We start from the raw sequence: 20,187 nt of genomic DNA on the forward strand, positions 1-20,187 counted from the left end.
ATCAGCTATGTTTTTTAAAGGCAGTAAATGAGGCTGAATGAACTGTTTTGCTGCCAGACAAGGCTCCGCTGAAAGCCAGATGTAGCAGTGGTAAGGTGTTGGGACTGCTGTTCGGACTCTGAGGTTGGGACAGCTTTATGTAGGCCCTAACAGTTTGTGGGCACCGTTTGTCACCGTTATAGTGCAATTAATGTATTGTTTAATGTTGTGTTGTTTAGTGGCTTTGCTGGCATGCATCCCACTTTCTTTTTTTTTGCACCACCAAGATTTACATGCTAAAATCGCCACTGCTCCCCTCTATTTTCTGGCTCCCTTTCCTCCGATCCTTTTCTTAACTCCCTTTACTTTCCTTGTTTCCTTGCTCCCTTTCCTTCCCTAGCTTCCTTTCCCCTCCTCCGTTCCTACTTCTGTTTCCTTTCCTCCATTCCTAGCTTCCTTTCCTTGTTCCCCATTCCTTCCTTTCATTTCCTCGATTCCTAGACTAATTTCCCCCTTTCCCAGCTCTCTTTCCTAGGAAAGGAGGAAAGAAAATGGAGCTAAGAGAGGAGGAGAGGAAAATAAGCTAATTAAGGGAAGTGAGCAAGAATAGGAGGAAATTAAGCTAGGAAAGGAAGAAAGGAAAGGGAGCTAGGAAAATAAAATAGGGAAAGGGGTCTAGGAAAAGACGGAAAAGAAGCTCAAAGGATAGGAGGAAAGGAAATGAGCTGGGAAAGTCGAGGAGAAAAGGGAGCTAGGAAAGGGAAGATAGCTCGGAAAGGAGGAAAGAGAGCTAGGAAATAAGGAAAGGAAGCTCAGAAAGGATAGGAGGAAAGGGGGCTAGGAAAGGAAATTCGAAACGGAGCTAGGAAAGGAAAGAGAACTAAGAAAGGAGGAAATGGAGCTAGGAAAGGAGGAAAGGAAGTTAAGAAAGAAAAGGAAGCAAGAAAAAAAAAAAAGAACGAAGGCTTCATTCCACCCTATTAACACCGAAATCATGGTAAACTGTGTGTTTTTGTCAGAAAATAGTCCTAAAATTTCAGAAAGATCAAAAAAAGGTTAAGAAATTAAGACATTTATGACCCCTTGGTGTCAAAATTGACCCTTGTTGGCGGTTTTAGGCTTTTACATGGACTCTGACATGTTTCTCTGTGAACATTTATATTTCTGAAAGTGAAAAACCGAAAAAGAAAAACCAAACCAGGATTTTTTTTACCAAGAAAAGAGAATTCAGGAAAATCCCAAACTGAATTTTGGAAAAATGAAGAAACTAGGAAAAAGTAGGAAAGAGAGCTAGGAAAGTAAAAAAGGAAAGGGAGCTAGGAAAAGAGGAAAGAAAGCTAGGAAAGGAAAGGAAGCTAGAAAAAAAAAAAATGAAAGAAAGCTAGGAAATGAAAGAAGGAAAGAGCTAGGAAAGAAAATAAGGAAAGGGATATAGGGAAGGAGAAAGGGGGCGGCAGGTAGCCTAGTGGTTAGAGTGTCGAACTAGTAATCAAAAGATTGCTAGCTCGAATCCCCGAGCTGACAATGTAAAAATCTGTCGTTCTACCCCTGAACAAGGCAGTTAACCCACGGTTCCTAGGCCGTCATTGTAAATAAGAATTTGTTCTGAATTGACTCACCTAGTAAAATAAAAAGAAAGATAGGAGATAAGGTAAGGATGAAAGGAGGAAGCTAGGGAAGAAAAGGGAGCTAGGTTAGGAGGAAAGCAATATAGGAATTGAGGAAGTAGGAAAGGGATCTCGGTACAGAGGAAAGGGATCTTGGAAAGAAAAGGAGGAGTTAACATGTATGTGGTAGGGAATAACTATGGTCTGTAGGTTAGTGACAGACCATCTGCTGTGGGCCTGCAGCTGGACTAGATCAGATACAGTACAAGTGGCTCAACAGCACCCTGGCTAGATTAATGGTAACTGTGCATTATGTGGCTAGACTAGTGGCAGGTAACTACATCAAGACTGGCAGATCCCAATTTTACAGGAATTGTTTACAATAATCATGAAACGGTGTATGATAAAAATGATTGTGCAATCCGGTTTCCGAGCTGGTCATGGGTGCACCTCAGCCACGCTCAAGGTACTAAACAATATCATAACCGCCATCGATAAAAGACAGTACTGTGCAGCCGTCTTCATCGACCTGGCCAAGGCTTTCGACTCTGTCAATCAACGTATTCTTATCGGCAGACTCAAGGTTTCTCAGATGACGGCCTCTCCTGGTTCACCAACTACTTCGCAGACAGAGTTCAGTGTGTCAAATCGGAGGGCCTGTTGTCCGGACCTCTGGCAGTCTCTATGGGGATACCACAGGGTTCAATTCTCGGGCCGACTCTTTTCTCTGTATATATCAACGATGTCGCTCTTGCTGCGGGTGATTCCCTGATCCACCTCTACGCAGACGACACCATTCTGTATACATCTGGCCCTTCTTTGGACACTGTGTTAACTAACCTCCAAACAAGCTTCAATGCCATACAACCCTCCTTCCATGGCCTCCAACTGCTCTTAAATGCTAGTAAAACCAAATGCATGCTTTTCTTTTTTTCTTCTTTTTTTTACCCCCTTTTTCTCCCCAATTTCGTGGTATCCAATTGTTAGTAATTACTATCTTGTCTCATCGCTACAACTCCCGTACGGGCTCGGGAGAGACTAAGGTCGAAAGCCATGCGTCCTCCGAAACACAACCCAACCAAGCCGCACTGCTTCTTAACACAGCGCGCCTCCAACCCGGAAGCCAGCCGCACCAATGTGTCGGAGGAAACACCGTGCACCTGGCTCCCTTGGTTAGCGCGCACTGCGCCCGGCCCGCCACAGGAGTCGCTGGTGCGCGATGAGACAAGGATATCCCTACCGGCCAAACCCTCCCTAACCCGGACGACGCTAGGCCAATTGTGCGTCGCCCCACGGACCTCCCGGTCGCGGCCGGCTGCGACAGAGCCTGGGCGCAAACCCAGAGTCTCTGGTGGCGCAGCTAGCGCTGCGATGCAGTCCCCTAGACCACTGCGCCACCCGGGAGGCCAAATGCATGCTTTTCAACCGTTCGCTTTTCAACCGTTCCCTGCCCTCCCGACTAGCATCACTACTCTGGACGGTTCTGACCTAGAATACGTGGACAACTACAATCACCTAGGTGTCTGGCTAGACTGCAAACTCTCCTTCCAGACTCATATCAAACACCTCCAATCCAAATTCAAATCTAGAATCGGCTTTCTATTTCGCAACAAAGCCTCCTTCACTCACGCCGCCAAACTTACCCTAGTAAAACTGACTATACTACCGATACTCGACTTCGGCGATGTCATCTACAAAATAGCTTCCAATACTCTACTCAGCAAACTGGATGCAGTCTATCACAGTGCCATCCGTTTTGTTACCAAAGCCCCTTATACCACCCACCACTGCGACCTGTATGCTCTAGTCGGCTGGTCCTCGCTACATATTCGTCGCCAGACCCACTGGCTCCAGGTCATCTATAAGTTTATCCTAGGTAAAGCTCCGCCTTATCTCAGTTCACTGATCACGATAAAACACCCACCCATAGCATGCGCTCCAGCAGGTATATCTCACTGGTCATCCCCAAAGCCAACACCTGCTTTGGCCGCCTTTCCTTCCAGTTCTCTGCTGCCAGTGACTGGAACGAATTGCAAAAATCGCTGAAGCTGGAGACTTACATTTCCCTCACTAACTTTAAACATCAGCTATCTGAGCAGCTAACCGATCGCTGCAGCTGTACATAGTCCATCTGTAAATAGCCCACCCAATCTACCTACCTCATCCCCATATTGTTTTCATTTACTTTTCTGCTCTTTTGCACACCAGTATCACTACTTGCACATCATCATCTGCTCATCATCATCTGCTCATCTATCACTCCAGTGTTAGTCTGCTAAATTGTAATTACTTTGCTACTATGGCCTATTTATTGCCTTACCTCCTCACGCCATTTGCACACACTGTATATAGACTTAATTTTTTTTCTATTGTGTATTGACTGTACGCTTGTTTATTCCATGTGTAACTCTGTGTTGTTGTTTGTGTCGCACTGCTTTGCTTTATCTTGGCCAGGTCGCAGTTGTAAATGAGAACTTGTTCTCAACTAGTTTACCTGGTTAAATAAAGGTGAAATAAAAATGTAAATGAAAAATTACAAGATATTGAACACAAAACATTCTTTTCACAAACATTGGACCTAGTCCATGAATCATGAGCAACATGCATTTGTGCGTAGGCCGTATGTTGAGCATGGAGTTGTTAGTACAGCTTTACAGACATATTTCCATCACTATCAAAACAACCCCTCCCACATAGACCACAATTGAATTTAACCCACTTACCAGTATTTGGTTTGCCTGAGTTGACAGCAGATGGTGTTTCCTAAACATAAAAAAACTTGTGTTATTACTATTTTTCTTGTTTTTTGTATTTTACTATTTAATGGAGAGATGTTTAGGTTTTTTTGTTGATAGAATCACCTACAGAGCATTGACCAAACTACTCTTTCTTAAAACACGTACTATTAGGGACAGATAGAAATGTACTGGGGGAGGGGTGGTCCAAAATAGGGGAGGGTTGTGTGTTTTTTTTACTGGGCACAAGGGAGGGTAGTGTATGTTTTCCCTGGTTAATATTTGCTTTTCTGCTTGTATTTTTTCTATGAACAATGACTTGAGTTACAGTGCATTCAGAAAGTATTCAGGACACCATGACCGTTCCACATTTTGTTATGTTACAGCCTTATTCTAAAATTGATTAAATTGTTTTCCCCCCCTCATCAATCTACACACAATTCTCCATTCTCCACATTTTTTTATTTATTTTTTGCTAAAAACTAAAACTAAAACTGAAATATCACATTTACATAAGTATTCAGACCCTTTACTCAGTACTTTGTTGAAGCACCTTTGGCAGCGATTACAGCCTCGAGTCTTCTTGGGTATGACGCTACACGCTTGGCACACCTGTATTTGGGGAGTTTCTCCCGTTCTTCTCTGCAAATCATCTCAAGCTCTGTCAGGTTGGATGGGGAGCGTGGCTGCACAGCTATTTTCAGGTCCCTCCAGAGATGTTTGATCGCTTCAAGTTCGGGCTCTGGCTGGGCCAAACAAGGACATTCAGAGACTTGTCCTGAAGCCACTCCTGCTTTGGCTGTGTGCTTAGGGTCGTTGTCCTGTTGGAAGGTGAACCTTCACCCCAGTCTGAGGTGCTGAGTGCTCTGGAGCAGGTTTTCATCAAGGATCTCTCTGTACTTTGCTCCATTCATCTTTCCCTTGATCCTGACTAGTCTCCCAGTCCCTGTCGCTGAAAAACATCCCCGCAGCATGATGCTTCCACAACCATGCTTAACCATAGGGATGGTGCCAGGTTTCTTCTAGACGTGACTCTTGGCTATCAGGCCAAAGAGTTCAATCTTGGTTTCATCAGAGCAGAGAATCTTGTTTCTCATGTTCTGAGAGTCTTTAGGTGCCTTTAGGGAAACTCCAAGCGGGCTGTCATGTGCCTTTTACTGAAGAGTGTCTTCCGTCTGGCCACTCTACCATAAAGACCTGATTGGTGGAGTGCTTCTGGAAGGTTATTCCATCTCTACAGAGAAACTCTGGAGCTCTGTCAGAGTGACCATCTGGTTCTTGATCACCTCCCTGACCAAGGCCCTTCTCCCCTGATTGCTCACTTTGGCTGGGCGGCCAGCTCTAGGAGTCTAGGTGGTTCAAATCTTTTTCCATTTAAGAATGATGGAGGCCACAGTGTTCTTGGGGACCTTTAATGCAGAAGAGATGTTTTGGTACCCTTCCACAGATCTGTGCCTCGACACAATCCCGTCTCTGAGCTCTCCGGACAATTCCTTCGACCTCATGGTTGGGTTTTTGCTCTGACATGCACTGTCAACTGTGGGACCTTATATAGACATGAGTGTGCCTTTCCAAATCATGTCCAATCAATTGAATTTACCACAGGTGGACTCTAATCAAGTTGTAGAAACAGGATGCACCTGAGCTCAATTTCGAGTCTCATAGCAAAGGGTCTGAATACTTATTAAGGTATTTCTGTTTTTATTTTTAATACATTTGCAAATATTTCTAAAAAAAAATTGTTGAAATGTTAATTTAATGTTAAAATTAATTTGATCAATTTTAGAATAAGACTGTAACGTAACAAAATGTGGAAAAAGAGAAGGGGTCTGAATACTTTCCCAATGCACTGTACTTTGATATTTCCCTAATAATGTTTAGAAACGTTTATGATGGTTTGGTGTGATCTGGCTATTACTAAGGTTTACATACTGCAGGCCTATGATATGAAGTCAGTGCGTCCTGGCGCTCCAACTGACTCTGACAGTTGAACTTGAGTTGAGGAAGACTGTTTCAGGCCTACCAGAATTACTCCTATAATCTAACAATATAATGCTTACCTTTATACAAATTATTCTGATAGAACATTAACAAATTAGCCTCCTTCTGTATTGCTATATCTGTATAGCAGACGCAGTAGCCATCTGACATAAAGAAGTGCATGTTGGTGTCGTAGCATGCCAACGGCATATCTGTCTCTCTCTCTCTCTCTCTGGGGTTAGGCCTAAGCTTCTCTTAATTGTATATTCAATTATTTAAAAAAAATATATCATACAGTGGACAACTAAACCTATAGGCCTATGCATGCAATGCCTCTGTCACGTTTAGTGTTAAAATCTCTGACACCTGGAGTCTTTTATCTCCCTCTCTAACTTTAAGCATAAGCTGTCAGAGCAGCTTAATGATCACTGTACCTGTACACAGCCAATCTGTAAATAGCACACTCGACTACCTCATCCCCATATTATCACTTACCCTCTTGCTCTTTTGCACCCCAGTATCTCTACTTGCACGTCATCATCTGCACATATATCACACCAGTATTAATGCTAAGTTGTAATTATTTTCGCCTCTATGGCCTATTTATTGCCTACCTCACTACTCTTCTACATTTACACACACTGTACATAGATTCTTTCTATTTTTCTTTTCTTTTGTGTTATTGACTGTACGTTTGTTTATGTGTAACTCTGTGTTGTTTTTGTCGAACTGCTGTGCTTTATCTTGGCCAGGTCGCAGTTGTAAATGACTGGCCTACCTGGTGAAATAAAAAATAAAAAATATGAATGTCCGTTAAATTTCTCAAATGTCCGGGAAATTAAAATCTTCTCTGTCATGTTGTCCGGTGCCAAATTTTCCCGAAGGAAACTCTGAAATGGTATATTGTTTTATGAAGATTTTTGAATATTCGCATTAAAATCTGTCGTCAATTGGATGGAAACCTAACGATAGACACCCTGAAGACTCTGGCAAGTGTGCAGTGTCACTTTGATTATGACTGCACATCACGATTTACCAGCAGCCCCAAACATCTAAACAATAAGCTACCAGCCAAACAAGCTTGTAAGAATTGTACTTAAACTCCCCCCTCATACTCATCTGGAGGTTGAGCATTGTTTCTTCTCTATCTCTGTAATGTATCTGTATCTATGTAATTGTATATGTATTTCTGTAAAAAATAGCTACCACAATAGAAATAAGTCCCCGACTTTATTGTGCAATACCGGTGACTTTAAAAATCTTTGTGCACATATGTATTTTATAACTGACAAATAAAATCAATCAATCAATCCAAACTGCAGCGGCCAATTGATGAATGGAAAGTGACATCTGTTACAAAACACCAAAAACTTAATGACATTCGGACATTGCCAAGCCTTTGATACTGGCTAAGCCTACAAGGCAGGGAGAAATGTATTTTCTGTTTGTCGAGATTGATTGTGGTGTTGAAAATGCAAACCATAACATTGAAGTGCCCGAAGTTGCCATGCTTTGTTTATTGGTTGTGTGGTGCATTGGCACAGAAACCTATTGGTGGAAAATTAGTTGCATATATTTTATGTAATTATAAATATGGCATCAAAAAGTTGAAAATCTGATTTCCCCCTATCTGATCATTGTCTGCAGCATAATGAAACAGGCAGGGAGATTGTGACATTGACTGTGCCATAAAAGCATCCTGAAGTGGAAAAGTTGACGTTTATAAACACAGGGTCACTACAGTTATTATTATTTTTGGTCGTAAACATTATTTTGAGTTAATTCTATGAGAGGGGAGGGTGTTCAGTTTATTTGACAGTACAAGGGGAGGGTCATGTGAAAATATTTTTTTGTTTGGGGGGGTGCACTTTTTTTTATGACACCTTGAGTTGGACCAGCCCCTCCTCCCCAGAAAATGTTGATCTGTCCCTCAAAATCATGGTACTGTATATAAGATTTTGGGAAAAAGACACCAACAGTGTCTTGAGGCTGTAAAAGGATCATGATTGGACATTTTAAGGGACCACTGACCTGTGAACTTGTGACCCCATCTGGTGGCAGTCGAACAGTCAGTTTCAGCACTCCTTGATCCAACTTGATCTCATGCATTTGCTTCCCAAGAACCTTCTGCCTGGCTGTGCATGGGACAGAAAATACACAATCTTACCAATTTACAAAGTTTGAAACCAGAAACTGAAATCGCAGCCATGAGAATTTTTTGTAGCAACACTTGTTTCCTACAGACAACAGTATTCCTATTATCTATACTTGACCTTGGGTATCACTTATCACTATTTGTATATTACCAAACAGGTGATACCAAACAGTAGGTGTTCAGGAAATAATCATCTAACTGACACCAACATTTCAACTAACTAGCCACTAACCCTGACCAGGGAACTGTCATTGCTTTTCAACGTCATATTAATCATCTCCAGCACCATCACCTCCAACATCAACATGTGTAAACAACATCAACATGTGTAAACAACATCAACATGTGTAAACAACATCAACGTGTGTAAACAACATCAACATGTGTAAACAGCAGGTTTCTATTTATTGCAGTCAAAAAGATAGAAGAAGATACATGTTACCAATGACAGAAACACTGCCATATTCTAGTGTGCATCATGTCATTGTAATACTGCAGTGGGCTAAATCATGGTCAGAGTGTTTCTTGGTAGTCTTAAAAAAATATATTTCGAAAACAGAAGTATACACCTCACACACATGGTTAAACACCTGTACCATGTCAGATATAGAGTTGAAATGTATGCCATTTTGAGTTTGCGTCCCAATATGACACTATATACATCACAGACGACTGAGGTATAACAAAACAGTTTCACTTTTTTTTTTTTTTTTTTTTACTATTTGCTACATTGTAGAATTATAGTGAAGACATCAACATTATGAAATAACACATGGAATCATGTAGTAACCAAAAAAGTGTTAAACAAATCAAAATCTATTTTAGATTTTAGATTCTTTAAAGTAGCTACCCTTTGCCTTGATGACAGCTTTGCACACTCTTGGCATTCTCTCAACCAGCTTCACCTGTAATGCTTTTCCAACAGTCTTGAAGGAGTTCCCACATATGCTGAGCACTTGATGGCTGCTTTTCCTTCACTCTGCAGTCCAACTCATCCCAAACCATCTCAACTGTGTTGAGGTTGGGTGATTGTGGATGCCAGGTCATCTGATGCAGCACTCCATCACTCTCCTTCTTGGTCAAATAGCCCTTACACAGTCTGGAGGTGTGTTGGGTCATTATCCTATTGAAAAACAAATGATAGTCCCACTAAGCGCAAACCAGATGACATGGCATATCGCTGCAGAATGCTGTGGTAGCCATGCTGGTTAAGCGTGCTTTGAATTGTAAATAAATCACTGACAGTATCAGCAGCAAAGCACCATCACACCTCCTCCTCCATGCTTCATGGTGGGAACCACACATGCGGAGATCGTCCATTCATCTACTCTGCATCTCACAAAGACGCAGCGGTTGGAACCAAAAAATCTCAAATTTGGACTCATCAGACCGGTCTAATGTCCATTGCTTGTGTTTCTTGGCCCAAGTAGTCTCTTCCTCTTATTGGTGTCCTTTAGAAGTGGTTTCTTTGCAGCAATTCGACCATGAAGGCCTGATTCACGCAGTCTCCTCTGAACAGTTGATGTTGAGATGTGTCTGTTACTTGAACTGCAAAAGGGCTGCAATCTAAGGCTGGTAACTCTAATGAACTTATCCTGTGCAGGAGAGGTAACTCTGGGTCTTCCTTTCCTGTGGTGGTCCTCATGAGAGCAGTTTCATCATAGCGCTTGATGGTTTTTGTGACTGCACTTGAAGAAACTTTCAAAGTTCTTGAAATTTTCAGGATTGACTTACCTTCAGGTCTTAAAGTAATGATGGACTGTCGTTTCTCTCTGCTTATTTTTTAAATATTTTTATTTAAAAATTTTACCCCCTTTTCTCCCCAATTTTCGTGGTATCCAATCGCTAGTAATTACTATCTTGTCTCATCGCTACAACTCCCGTACGGGCTCGGGAGAGACGAAGGTCGAAAGCCATGCGTCCTCCGAAGCACAACCCAACCAAGCCGCACCGCTTCTTAACACAGCGCGCCTCAAACCCGGAAGCCAGCCGCACCAATGTATCGGAGGAAACACCGTGCACCTGGCCCCCTCGGTTAGCACGCACTGCGCCCTGCTCGCCACATGAGTCGCTGGAGCGCGATGAGACAAGGATATCCCTACCGGCCAAACCCTCCCTAACCCGGACGACGCTAGGCCAATTGTGCGTCGCCCCACGGACCTCCTGGTCGCGGCCGGTTGCGACAGAGCCTGGGCGCAAACCCAGAGACTCTGGTGGCGCAGCTAGCGCTGCGATGCAGTGCCCTAGACCACTGCGCCACCCGGGAGGCCCCCTCTCTTTGCTTATTTGAGCTGTTCTTGCCATAATATGGACTTGGTCTATTACCAAATAATATGTTCTTTATATCAAACACATTACGAAAAAAAGAAATTCCACAAATTAACTTTTAACAAGGCACACCTTTTAACAAGGCACACCTTAATTGTAATGCATTCCAGGTGACTAGCTCATGAAGCTGGTTGAGAGAATGCCAAGTGTGTGCAAAGCTGTCTCCAAGGCAAAGGGTGGCTACTTTGAAGAGTCTAGAATATACACTTTTTTGGTTACTTAATGATTCCATATGTGTTAATTCATGTAGAAAATAGTAAAAATAAAGAACAACCCTGGAATGAGTATGTGTGTCCAAACTTTTGACTGGTACTGTATATATATATATATATATATATATATATAAAGGCCAAACTCTTGAGGCCGAAGAGGGTGCTTTTGGTAGTTGACTGCAGGAATGGCAAAGGTTACTTTAGTTAGAACATTGGGGGCATAAAGTAATAAAAAGCAGATATACACTGAGTGTACAAAACATTAAAAACATCTTCCTAATATTGAGTTGCCCCCAACAGCCTCAATTTGTTGGGACATGGACTCTACAAGGTGTCGAAAGCTTTCCACAGAGATGCTGGCCCATGTTGACTCCAATGCTTCCCACAGTTGGCTGGATGTCCTTTGTGGAATGTGGACCATTCTTGATGCACACAAAAAAGTTATAACAATACATTGTGTAGTGGTCTTTATAGGACAATGTCATTTTTTATTCAACCTGACATGATTGAATATTTTTCCATGTAAATTGCAGAATACAAATGTGCTTTTGTTGAATCTTCAATCTTCATATGTGAAACTATTTTATACAGTGGGTGGTTTGGAATTCCCATTGTTAGAGCCTATCCTGCCCATAATATACTAGGCAACACACACGTGGCCAGTACATTCATAAGAAGTACCATTGTTTACGTCGTTACCTAGCAACACACTACTACTACTACTGAACTACTGCTACTACTACCAATACATCTGCCCATCCATGCAACTTATAAACTTGATCTCCACTGTAAAAAGCATCTGGACCAGTGGAGGCTGCTGAGGGGAAGGACAGCTCAAATGGAATGGCATCAAACCGTGTGTTTTGATACCATTCAAACAATTCAGCTCCAGGCATTATCACGAGCCGTCCTCCCCAATTAAGGTGCAACCAACCTCCTGTGATCTAGACATTATCTCTGACATTTGCAACATTGTTACAATATTGCAATTCGATCTCCACTGTAAAATGTATTAACGTGTCTAGACGAGACAACCGGGCATATTTTCTCTGCCAGTCGAAATAATGAATCAGCATCATTTTCAAGGATATATAGCCTACAAATAAAAAACATTTTTTACTGAAAATTCAGAGAAAAATATGTAAAACTAAACGATTTTTTGCAACTAAACACAATGTGGAATGTCTGAAAGTATCTTCACATAATTAGCTTACATTTGACCTTTCCGTTGGGACAAATTAAATGAAATAGGGGTTGTTATTTCATAATAGTGTATCTTATAAACAGCCTTATGCTTTTGATTTCAATATGCACATAACCTCATCTGGTGTGGATCATATGATTTGAATCATCTATACATCAAAGTTACCCCAGTAAGAACATTGGGGGCAGAAAGTAAGAAAAAGTAGACATAGATGTTTACTGCAGGGTGTGGGGAAATCTTTCAACTTTCACTTTACTTCTGACTAGCTTCACTAGAATAAAACTCTGGCTGCTGTTCAGAATTCTCTGGAAGCCTCTTCCTGTTGGCAATCAGTCTGAAGCTTGTGAGGGATTCTCTACATGACATACAGTCTCTGCTCATTCAGCTGCCCAGAGAACAGGTTACTCTGCTGAATTTGAGTGATGAATGGAGAAATAGTGCTTGTTTAAAGGCCCAGTGCAGTGAAAAACATGAATTACCTGTGTTTTATATACATTTCCACGCTATGAGGTTGGAATAATACTGGCCCCTAAGACTTAAACAAATGTTTACAGATGCACCATTGAGAGAATCCTGTCCGGCTGTATCCCTGCCTGGTACTGCAACTGCAATGTCCGCGATCACAGGGCTCTCCAGAGGGTGGTGCGGTCTGCCCAACGCATCACCGGCGGCGCACTTCCTGCCCTCCAGGACATCTACAGCACCCGGTGTTACAGGAAGACCAAAAAGATCATCAAGGACCTCAGCCACCCGATCCACGGCCTGTTCACCCCGCTACCATCCAGAAGGCGAGGTCAGTACAGGTGCATCAAAGCTGGGACCAAGAGACTGCAAAACAGCTTCTATCTCAAAGCCATCAGACTGTTAAACAGTAACCACTAGCCGACCTCTGCCCAGTACCTTCCCCTGAACTTTAGACACTGTGAATAGCTGTCTAGCACCCGGTTCCTCAACCCTGCACCTTAGAGGCTGTTACTAGCCTGCTACCACCCGGTTCCTCAACCCTGCACCTTAGAGGCTGTTACTAGCCTGCTACCACCCGGTTCCTCAACCCTGCACCTTAGAGGCTGTTACTAGCCTGCTACCACCCGGTTCCTCATCCCTGCACCTTAGAGGCTGTTACTAGCCTGCTACCACCCGGTTCCTCATCCCTGCACCTTAGAGGCTGCTGCCCTATGTGCATAGACATGGAACACTGGTCTCTTTAATCATGTTTGCATACTGTTCTACCCACTTCGTATGTATATACTGTATTCTAGTCAAGGCCTATCCAATAGCTGCACAAATACTATTCTATCCTACGTATTCTTCAGATATACCACATATTCTATCCATATACTGTCCATACGGTCTTTACATCCCATCATATATACGCTACCGTTAGCGTAAGTTTGGGGTCACTTAGAAATGTATTGTTTTGAAAGAAAAGCACATTTTTTGTCCATTAAAATAACTAAATGACTATTGTAGCTGGAAACGGCTGATTTTTTAAATGGAATATCTACATAGGCGTACAGAGGCCCATTATCAGCAACCATCACTCCTGTGTTCCAATGCCACGTTGTGTTAGCTAATCCAAGTTTATCATTTTAAAAGGCTAGTTGATCATTAGAAAACCCTTTTGCAATTATGTTAGCACCACTGAAAACTGTTGTACTGATTAAAGAAGCAATAAAACTGTCCTTCTTTTGACTAGTTGTGTATCTGGAGCATCAGCATTTGTGGGTTCGATTACAGGCTCAAAATGGCCAGAAACAAAGACCTTTCATCTGAAACTCGTCAGTCTATTCTTGTCCTGAGAAATGAAGGCTATTCCATGCAAGAGATTGCCAAGAAACTGAAGATCTCGTACAACGCTGTGTACTACTCCCCTCACAGAACACCGCAAACAGGCTCTAACCAGAATAGTACGAGGAGTGGGAGGCCCCGGTGCACAACTGAGCAAGAGGACAAGTACATTAGAGTGTCTAGTTTGAGAAACAGACGCCTAACAAGTCCTCAACTGGCAGCTTCATTAAATAGATTAGTGATTTAATCTAAAGAAACATTGAACATCTAATAGTCAAATCAAAGCGTAAAAGCAGGTGAGCTGGTTGTTTTGTGGTGGAAAACATTAGCCGGTCGAGCATAACACGTCAACACTGTTACCCATTGATAGACAGGCTAGAAATGTTTTAACGTACATTTTTTGGGTGAAGCTTGATTTCAATTGCCCCTCCCGGTGGACATAACAAGCATCCATTCCTTCTGTCACAAGGGAATTCATGGCTGATTTAAGATTAAATCGTCAACCCTGTTACGGTCAACACTGTTACGGTCAACCCTGTCACTTTATTTGACACATAATAAGGAGTAGTTTATTCTTGAGGTGGGAAAACATGTTTTTTCTTTTAGTTGAACATGTGTTCTTTATGACAATGTGAAAGTGTGAAATAAAAACATTTCGGGGACCAAGTTACACTACCCAAAAGGTACTCAATTGGTGGACCGACCCAATTATCATAGGCAAAGCCTACAATAATTTACAGAAAACATATTCAAAACAAAATATTTTTTCCCATTTAAATTATGTCCAGAAAATACACATTTCAGAACCATGTGGCTCCAAATGTGTTAATTGCGTAACTCAAATGTCCTTTTGATTTAACATGGGATGTGAAATTGACGCTTCAATCTTTATATGTGAAAAAACAAAAGTAACATTTTCTAAAATCATGTGTTTTTCAATGTGAAATGTCTGAAAGTAGCTTCACATCTTTAGTTTACATTTGACCCTTCCATTAGGACAATGAAAATAAATGAGGGTTGTTATTTCATAATAGTGTATCTTATAAACAGCCTTATGCCTTTGATTTCAATATGCACATTAACCTGTATAATTTGTGTGAAAACAAGTGAACTTTTATAAAACTTACCCTCCTCTGTCTGGAATCGCACAACTGCTCTTTGTCCATTTGAGACTTCAACTAGACAATCACCACCGTTGGACTTTTTACTCTGGAAATATTTGATCAACTTGTTTTGTACTTTGGGGACATCAGGGTTTCCTAGCTCAACAAGCAGAGTGAATGAGTATGCTTCTGCCATTGCTGCTGGCCATCAATGACTGAACAAGTCTCTAGGCTGCTGTAGAGATAGACTGGTATTCACTGCAGGGTGAGGCGTGTTCTTTCTGGTTTCACTTTTGCTTATGCTTTATGAAAAAATATATTATTTGAACCCCAAATTTTTTTTACCAAGTTACATTACCCAAAACGTACTCAACTGGTGGAACGACCCAATTATCATAGGCATAGCCTACAATAATTTACATAAAACATATTCAAAACTAAATATATTTTTTCATTTAAATGATGTACAGAAAATACACATTTCAGAAAACCATGTGGCTCCAAATGCGTTAATTGCGTAACTCAAATGTGCTTTTGATTTAACATGGGATGTGAAGTTGACGCTTCAATCTTTATATGTGAAAAAACAAAAGTAACATTTTCCAAAATCATGTGTTTTTCAATGTGAAATGTCTGAAAGTGGCTTCACATCTTTAGTTTACATTTGACCCTTCCATTAGGACAATGAAAATAAAATGAAATGGGGGTTGTTATTTCATAATAGTGTACCATACAAACAACCTTATGCCTTTGATTTCAATATGCACATTAACCTGTATAATTTGTGGAAAAACAAGTGAACTTTTATAAAACTTACCCTCCTCTGTCCGGAACCGCACAACTGCTCTTTGTCCATTTGAGACTTCAACTAGACAATCACCACCGTTGGACTTTTTACTCTGGAAATATTTGATCAACTTGTTTTGTACTTTGGGGACATCAGGGTTTCCTAGCTCAACAAGTAGAGAGAACGAGTATGCTTCTGCCATTGCTGCTGGCCATCAATGACTGAACAAGTCTGTAGGCTGCTGTAGATATAGACTGGTATTCACTGCAGGGTGAGGTGTGTTCTTTCTGGTTTCATTTTCGCTTATGTTTTTTCTGGTTTCATTTTCGCTTATGTTTTTGTGAAAAAAAGATCTTATTTGACAATGAAACATTATATTGCAGCAACATAACATACAGTAGATTACAAATAAACAGATCACAGACAATGAAAAAACAACAACTAAGGGCTGTGTAGTAAATCCTTTATTTTCAGGAATGCACAAAAATGTGTGATACTTGGTGACAAAACTGCTGCAACAGAATTTGTCAACAGAATTCGTCAAGACGTTTTAATTTTGCCATGTGGTGCCTTATCTTACTGTAAGTCAAACTCTACATAAAGTGAAACTAAAACGTAATTTTACGCATTCATTCTGAATGGTTAGGGATAGGGTTATGGGATAGTTTAGGGTTAAGGTTTGTGAAAGGCTTAAAACAAAAAACAGTATATAACACTAATCTATTTATATGAGAGAAATCTAGTTTTTTTAATCACCTTTTTATTTCATTTTATTTACCTTGTTAAATTGAACTAAGATAAAAGGAAAGAGTTGTATGCTAAACATCCAGCAGTGGTTCTCAAATGTTTTTTTTTGTTATGGAAAATTCACCGGGTCGCCTCAGTCGCGACCCGATATTCATATTGCGGGTGGGAAAAATCCAGTAAAATGCAACATGGGAAATTATTTACTGAAAAATATATAAATGCAACATATAAAGTGTTGGTCCCATGTTTCATGAGCTGAAATAAAAGTTACCAGAAATGTTCCATACGCACAAAAAGCTTATCTCTCAAATTTTGTGCACAAATTTGTTTATATCCCTGTTAGTGAGCATTTCTCCTTTGCCAAGATAATCCATCTACCCGACAGGTGTGGCATATCAAGAGGCTGATTAAACAGCATGATCATTACACAGCTGCACCCTGTGCAGGGGGAGATAAAAAGGCACTCTAAAATGTGCAGTTTTGTCACACAACACAATGACACAGATGTCTCAAGTTTTGAGGGAGTGTGCAATTGGCATGCTGACTGCAGGAATGCCCACTAGAGCTGTTGCCAGATAATTAAATGTTACTTTTTCTACCATAATGTCACGATCGTCTATAGGAGAGAGAGATGACCAAGGCGCAGCGTGTGCAAAATACATCTTCTTTAATTATAAGAAAACTGAAACAAAACAACAAACGTGAAGCTATGAAAAAACTAGTGCACACATGCAACATAGAACATAGACAATTACCCACAAACACATGATGCCCATGGCTGCCTTAAATATGGCTCCCAATTAGAGACAATAAACCACAGCTGTCTCTAATTGAGAACCAATCTAGGCAGCCATCGACATACAAACACCTAGACAAGACTTTCCCCATTAAACCTACAAACCCCTAGACAACCCAAAACACATACTTCCCCATGTCACACCCTGACCTAACTAAAATAATAATGAAAACAAAGATAACTAAGGCCAGGGTGTGACACATAAGCCACATCCAACATCATTTTAGAGAATTTGGAAGCACATCCAACCGGCCTCACAACCGCAGAACACGTGAAACCACTCAAGCCCAGGACCTCCACATAGGGCTTCTTCACCTGCGGGATCATCTGAAACCAGCCACCCGGAGAGCTGATGAAACTGAGGAGTATTTCTGTCTGTAATAATGCCCTTTTGTGGGGAAAAACTAATTCTGATTGGCTGGGCCTGGCTCCCCAGTGGGTGGGCCTATGCCCTCCCAAGCCCACTAATGGCTGCGCCCCTGCTCCTGCCCCTGCCCTTTATATTTTTGTTCAGTACATAATGCTGTATTGATATGTAGCAGTTACAGTACCTTCGGAAAGTATTCAGACCCCTTGACTTTGTCCACATGTTGTTACCTTACAGCCTTATTCTAAAATGGATTAAATAAAAACAAATCCTCAGCAATCTCCACACAATATCCCATATTAACAAAGCAAAATGTGTTATATAAAAACATAAATATCACATTTACATAAGTATTCAGGCCCTTTGCTATGAGACTCGAAATTGAGCTCAGGTGCATCCTGTTTCCGTTGATCATCCTTGAGATGTTTCTGCAAATTGATTGGATTCCACCTGTGGTAAATTCAATTGATTGGACATTATTTGGAAAGGCACACACCTGTCTTTATAATGTCCCACAGTTGACAGTGCATGTCAGAGCAAAAACCAAGCCATTAGGTCGAAAGAATTGTCTGTAGAGCGCCGAGACAGGATTGTGTCGGGGTACAGATCTGGGGAATGGTACCCAAACATTTCTGCAGCATTTATGGTCCCCAAGAATACAGTGGCCTCCATCATTCTTAAATTGAAGAAGCTTGGAACCACCAAGACTTCCTAGAGCTGGCCGCCCGGTCAAAGTGAGCAATCGGGGGAGAAGGGCCTTGGTCAGGGAGGTGACCCAATGGTCACTCTGACAGTGCTCTAGAGTTCTTCTGTGGAGATGGGTGAACCTTCCAGAAGGACAACCATCTCTGCAGCACTCCACCAATCAGGCCTTTATGGTAGTGGCCAGATGGAAGCCACGCCTCAGTAAAAGGCACATGACAGCCCACTTGGAGTTTACCAAAAGGCACCTCAAGACTCTCAGACCATGAGTAACAAGATTCTCTGGTCTGATGAGACCAAGATTCAAGTCTTTGGCCTGAATGCCAACCGTCATGTCGGAAGGAAACCTGTCACCATCCCCAAGGTGAAGCATGGTGGTGGCAGCATCATGCTGTGGGGGTAATCAAATGGTTACCCAGACTACCTGCATTGACCATTTTTTACACTGACTTTATGCCCACACACTGGACTCTACCCACACACTCACACATGCATACACTGACACCCCAACACGCGCACACATGCATACTGACGCCATACACACATTGACACACACTTTCACACTCACCACATACGCTGCTGCTACTGTCGTATCTATCCTGTTGCCTAGTCACTTTACCCCTACCTATATGTACATAACTACTTCAATTACCTTGTACCCCTGCACATCGACTCGGTACTGCTACTTCCTGTATATAGCCATGCTATATTTACTTGTTATTGTTATTCACTGTGTAATTGTTCCTTGTGTCACTATTTTATTTTGTATCTTTAACTCTGCATTGTTGGAAAATGACCTGTAAATTAGCATTTCACTGTTAGTCTACAACTGTTGCATACAAAGCATGACACATTTTACTGACTCTGCACACTGTGCTACTGTAACAGATGTATAGTGTACTCTCCATGCGTTGTGTTTTAAAATAATAAATCACTTCGGCCAGTGGTCCCAGTTGAGCATCATTTATTTCTGTGGTTAAATGGGAAACAGCACGTTAGTTGTGCAGGACTTAACAGTGATGATGGCTGTCGATGGCAAAATCCCTCGCATCACATTTTCATACTGGGTGAACAAAATACAAAAATACAATACAAAATATAACATGTGTAAATACCTGTGGTTAAATGGGAAACAGCACGTTAGTTGTGCAGGACTTAACAGTGATGATGGCTGTCGATGGCAAAATCTGTAGCATGAAGACAACTGTGTTAGCCGTGGCTTATGTGACCATGAACATCGGTGTATGCTAGCTAACACAATTATTTACAGCAATCATATGCCAAAGCACATCCCAGAAAGCCCCTCAATCCCTAACAGGTACCATATAACCACACATGTATAAAATCAGTAACGTACAGCAAATTTGTACACATTGTAAAATAGAAAATAGAAAACAGTATTCAGAACGTGACCTACCACTCGCATCACATTTTCATACTGGGAAGACCTGACGTTCGCGATCTCCCCCTATCTGCAAGCGGGGCCAATCACAACACCCCTTATTGTCATCAGAGTTGAACTAACCAATAAGAATGCTTGAACATCAAATACACATTTCTTTAGAGGCAAGTGGAAACATAACCAACCCTGTTACACTACAATGTGAATGGGTAGGCTACTTGTGGAGTGAACTGTACTGGCCTCACAGGTCAGGTCTATGCTTAATTTTTGCCTTCCAGTTTATAGAATGAAAAGC

At 41.5% G+C, this 20,187-nt stretch overlaps 1 protein-coding gene across 2 annotated transcripts in view; it reads right to left on the reverse strand.

Annotated features, from left to right (window-relative positions):
* LOC139575643 (protein mono-ADP-ribosyltransferase PARP14-like) overlaps positions 1-16,135 on the reverse strand; it is a 41,110-nt gene extending 24,975 nt beyond the window's left edge. Inside the window, exons 1-3 of one of the 2 annotated variants that reach the window (XM_071400825.1) lie at positions 15,909-16,135; positions 8,333-8,436; positions 4,310-4,349 (exon numbers count right to left, since the gene is read on the reverse strand). In XM_071400825.1, coding sequence (XP_071256926.1) covers positions 4,310-4,349; positions 8,333-8,436; positions 15,909-16,080 — 316 coding nt within the window. In that variant the 5' untranslated portion in view covers positions 16,081-16,135. Of the gene's footprint in view, positions 1-4,309; positions 4,350-8,332; positions 8,437-15,115; positions 15,342-15,908 lie in introns of those variants that run through there. The other variant, XM_071400826.1, reaches the window with a different exon arrangement.
* Positions 16,136-20,187: the final 4,052 nt, after the last annotated feature.

This window comes from Salvelinus alpinus, chromosome 5, assembly GCF_045679555.1.
Source record: "Salvelinus alpinus chromosome 5, SLU_Salpinus.1, whole genome shotgun sequence".
Classification (NCBI taxonomy): domain Eukaryota; kingdom Metazoa; phylum Chordata; class Actinopteri; order Salmoniformes; family Salmonidae; genus Salvelinus; species Salvelinus alpinus.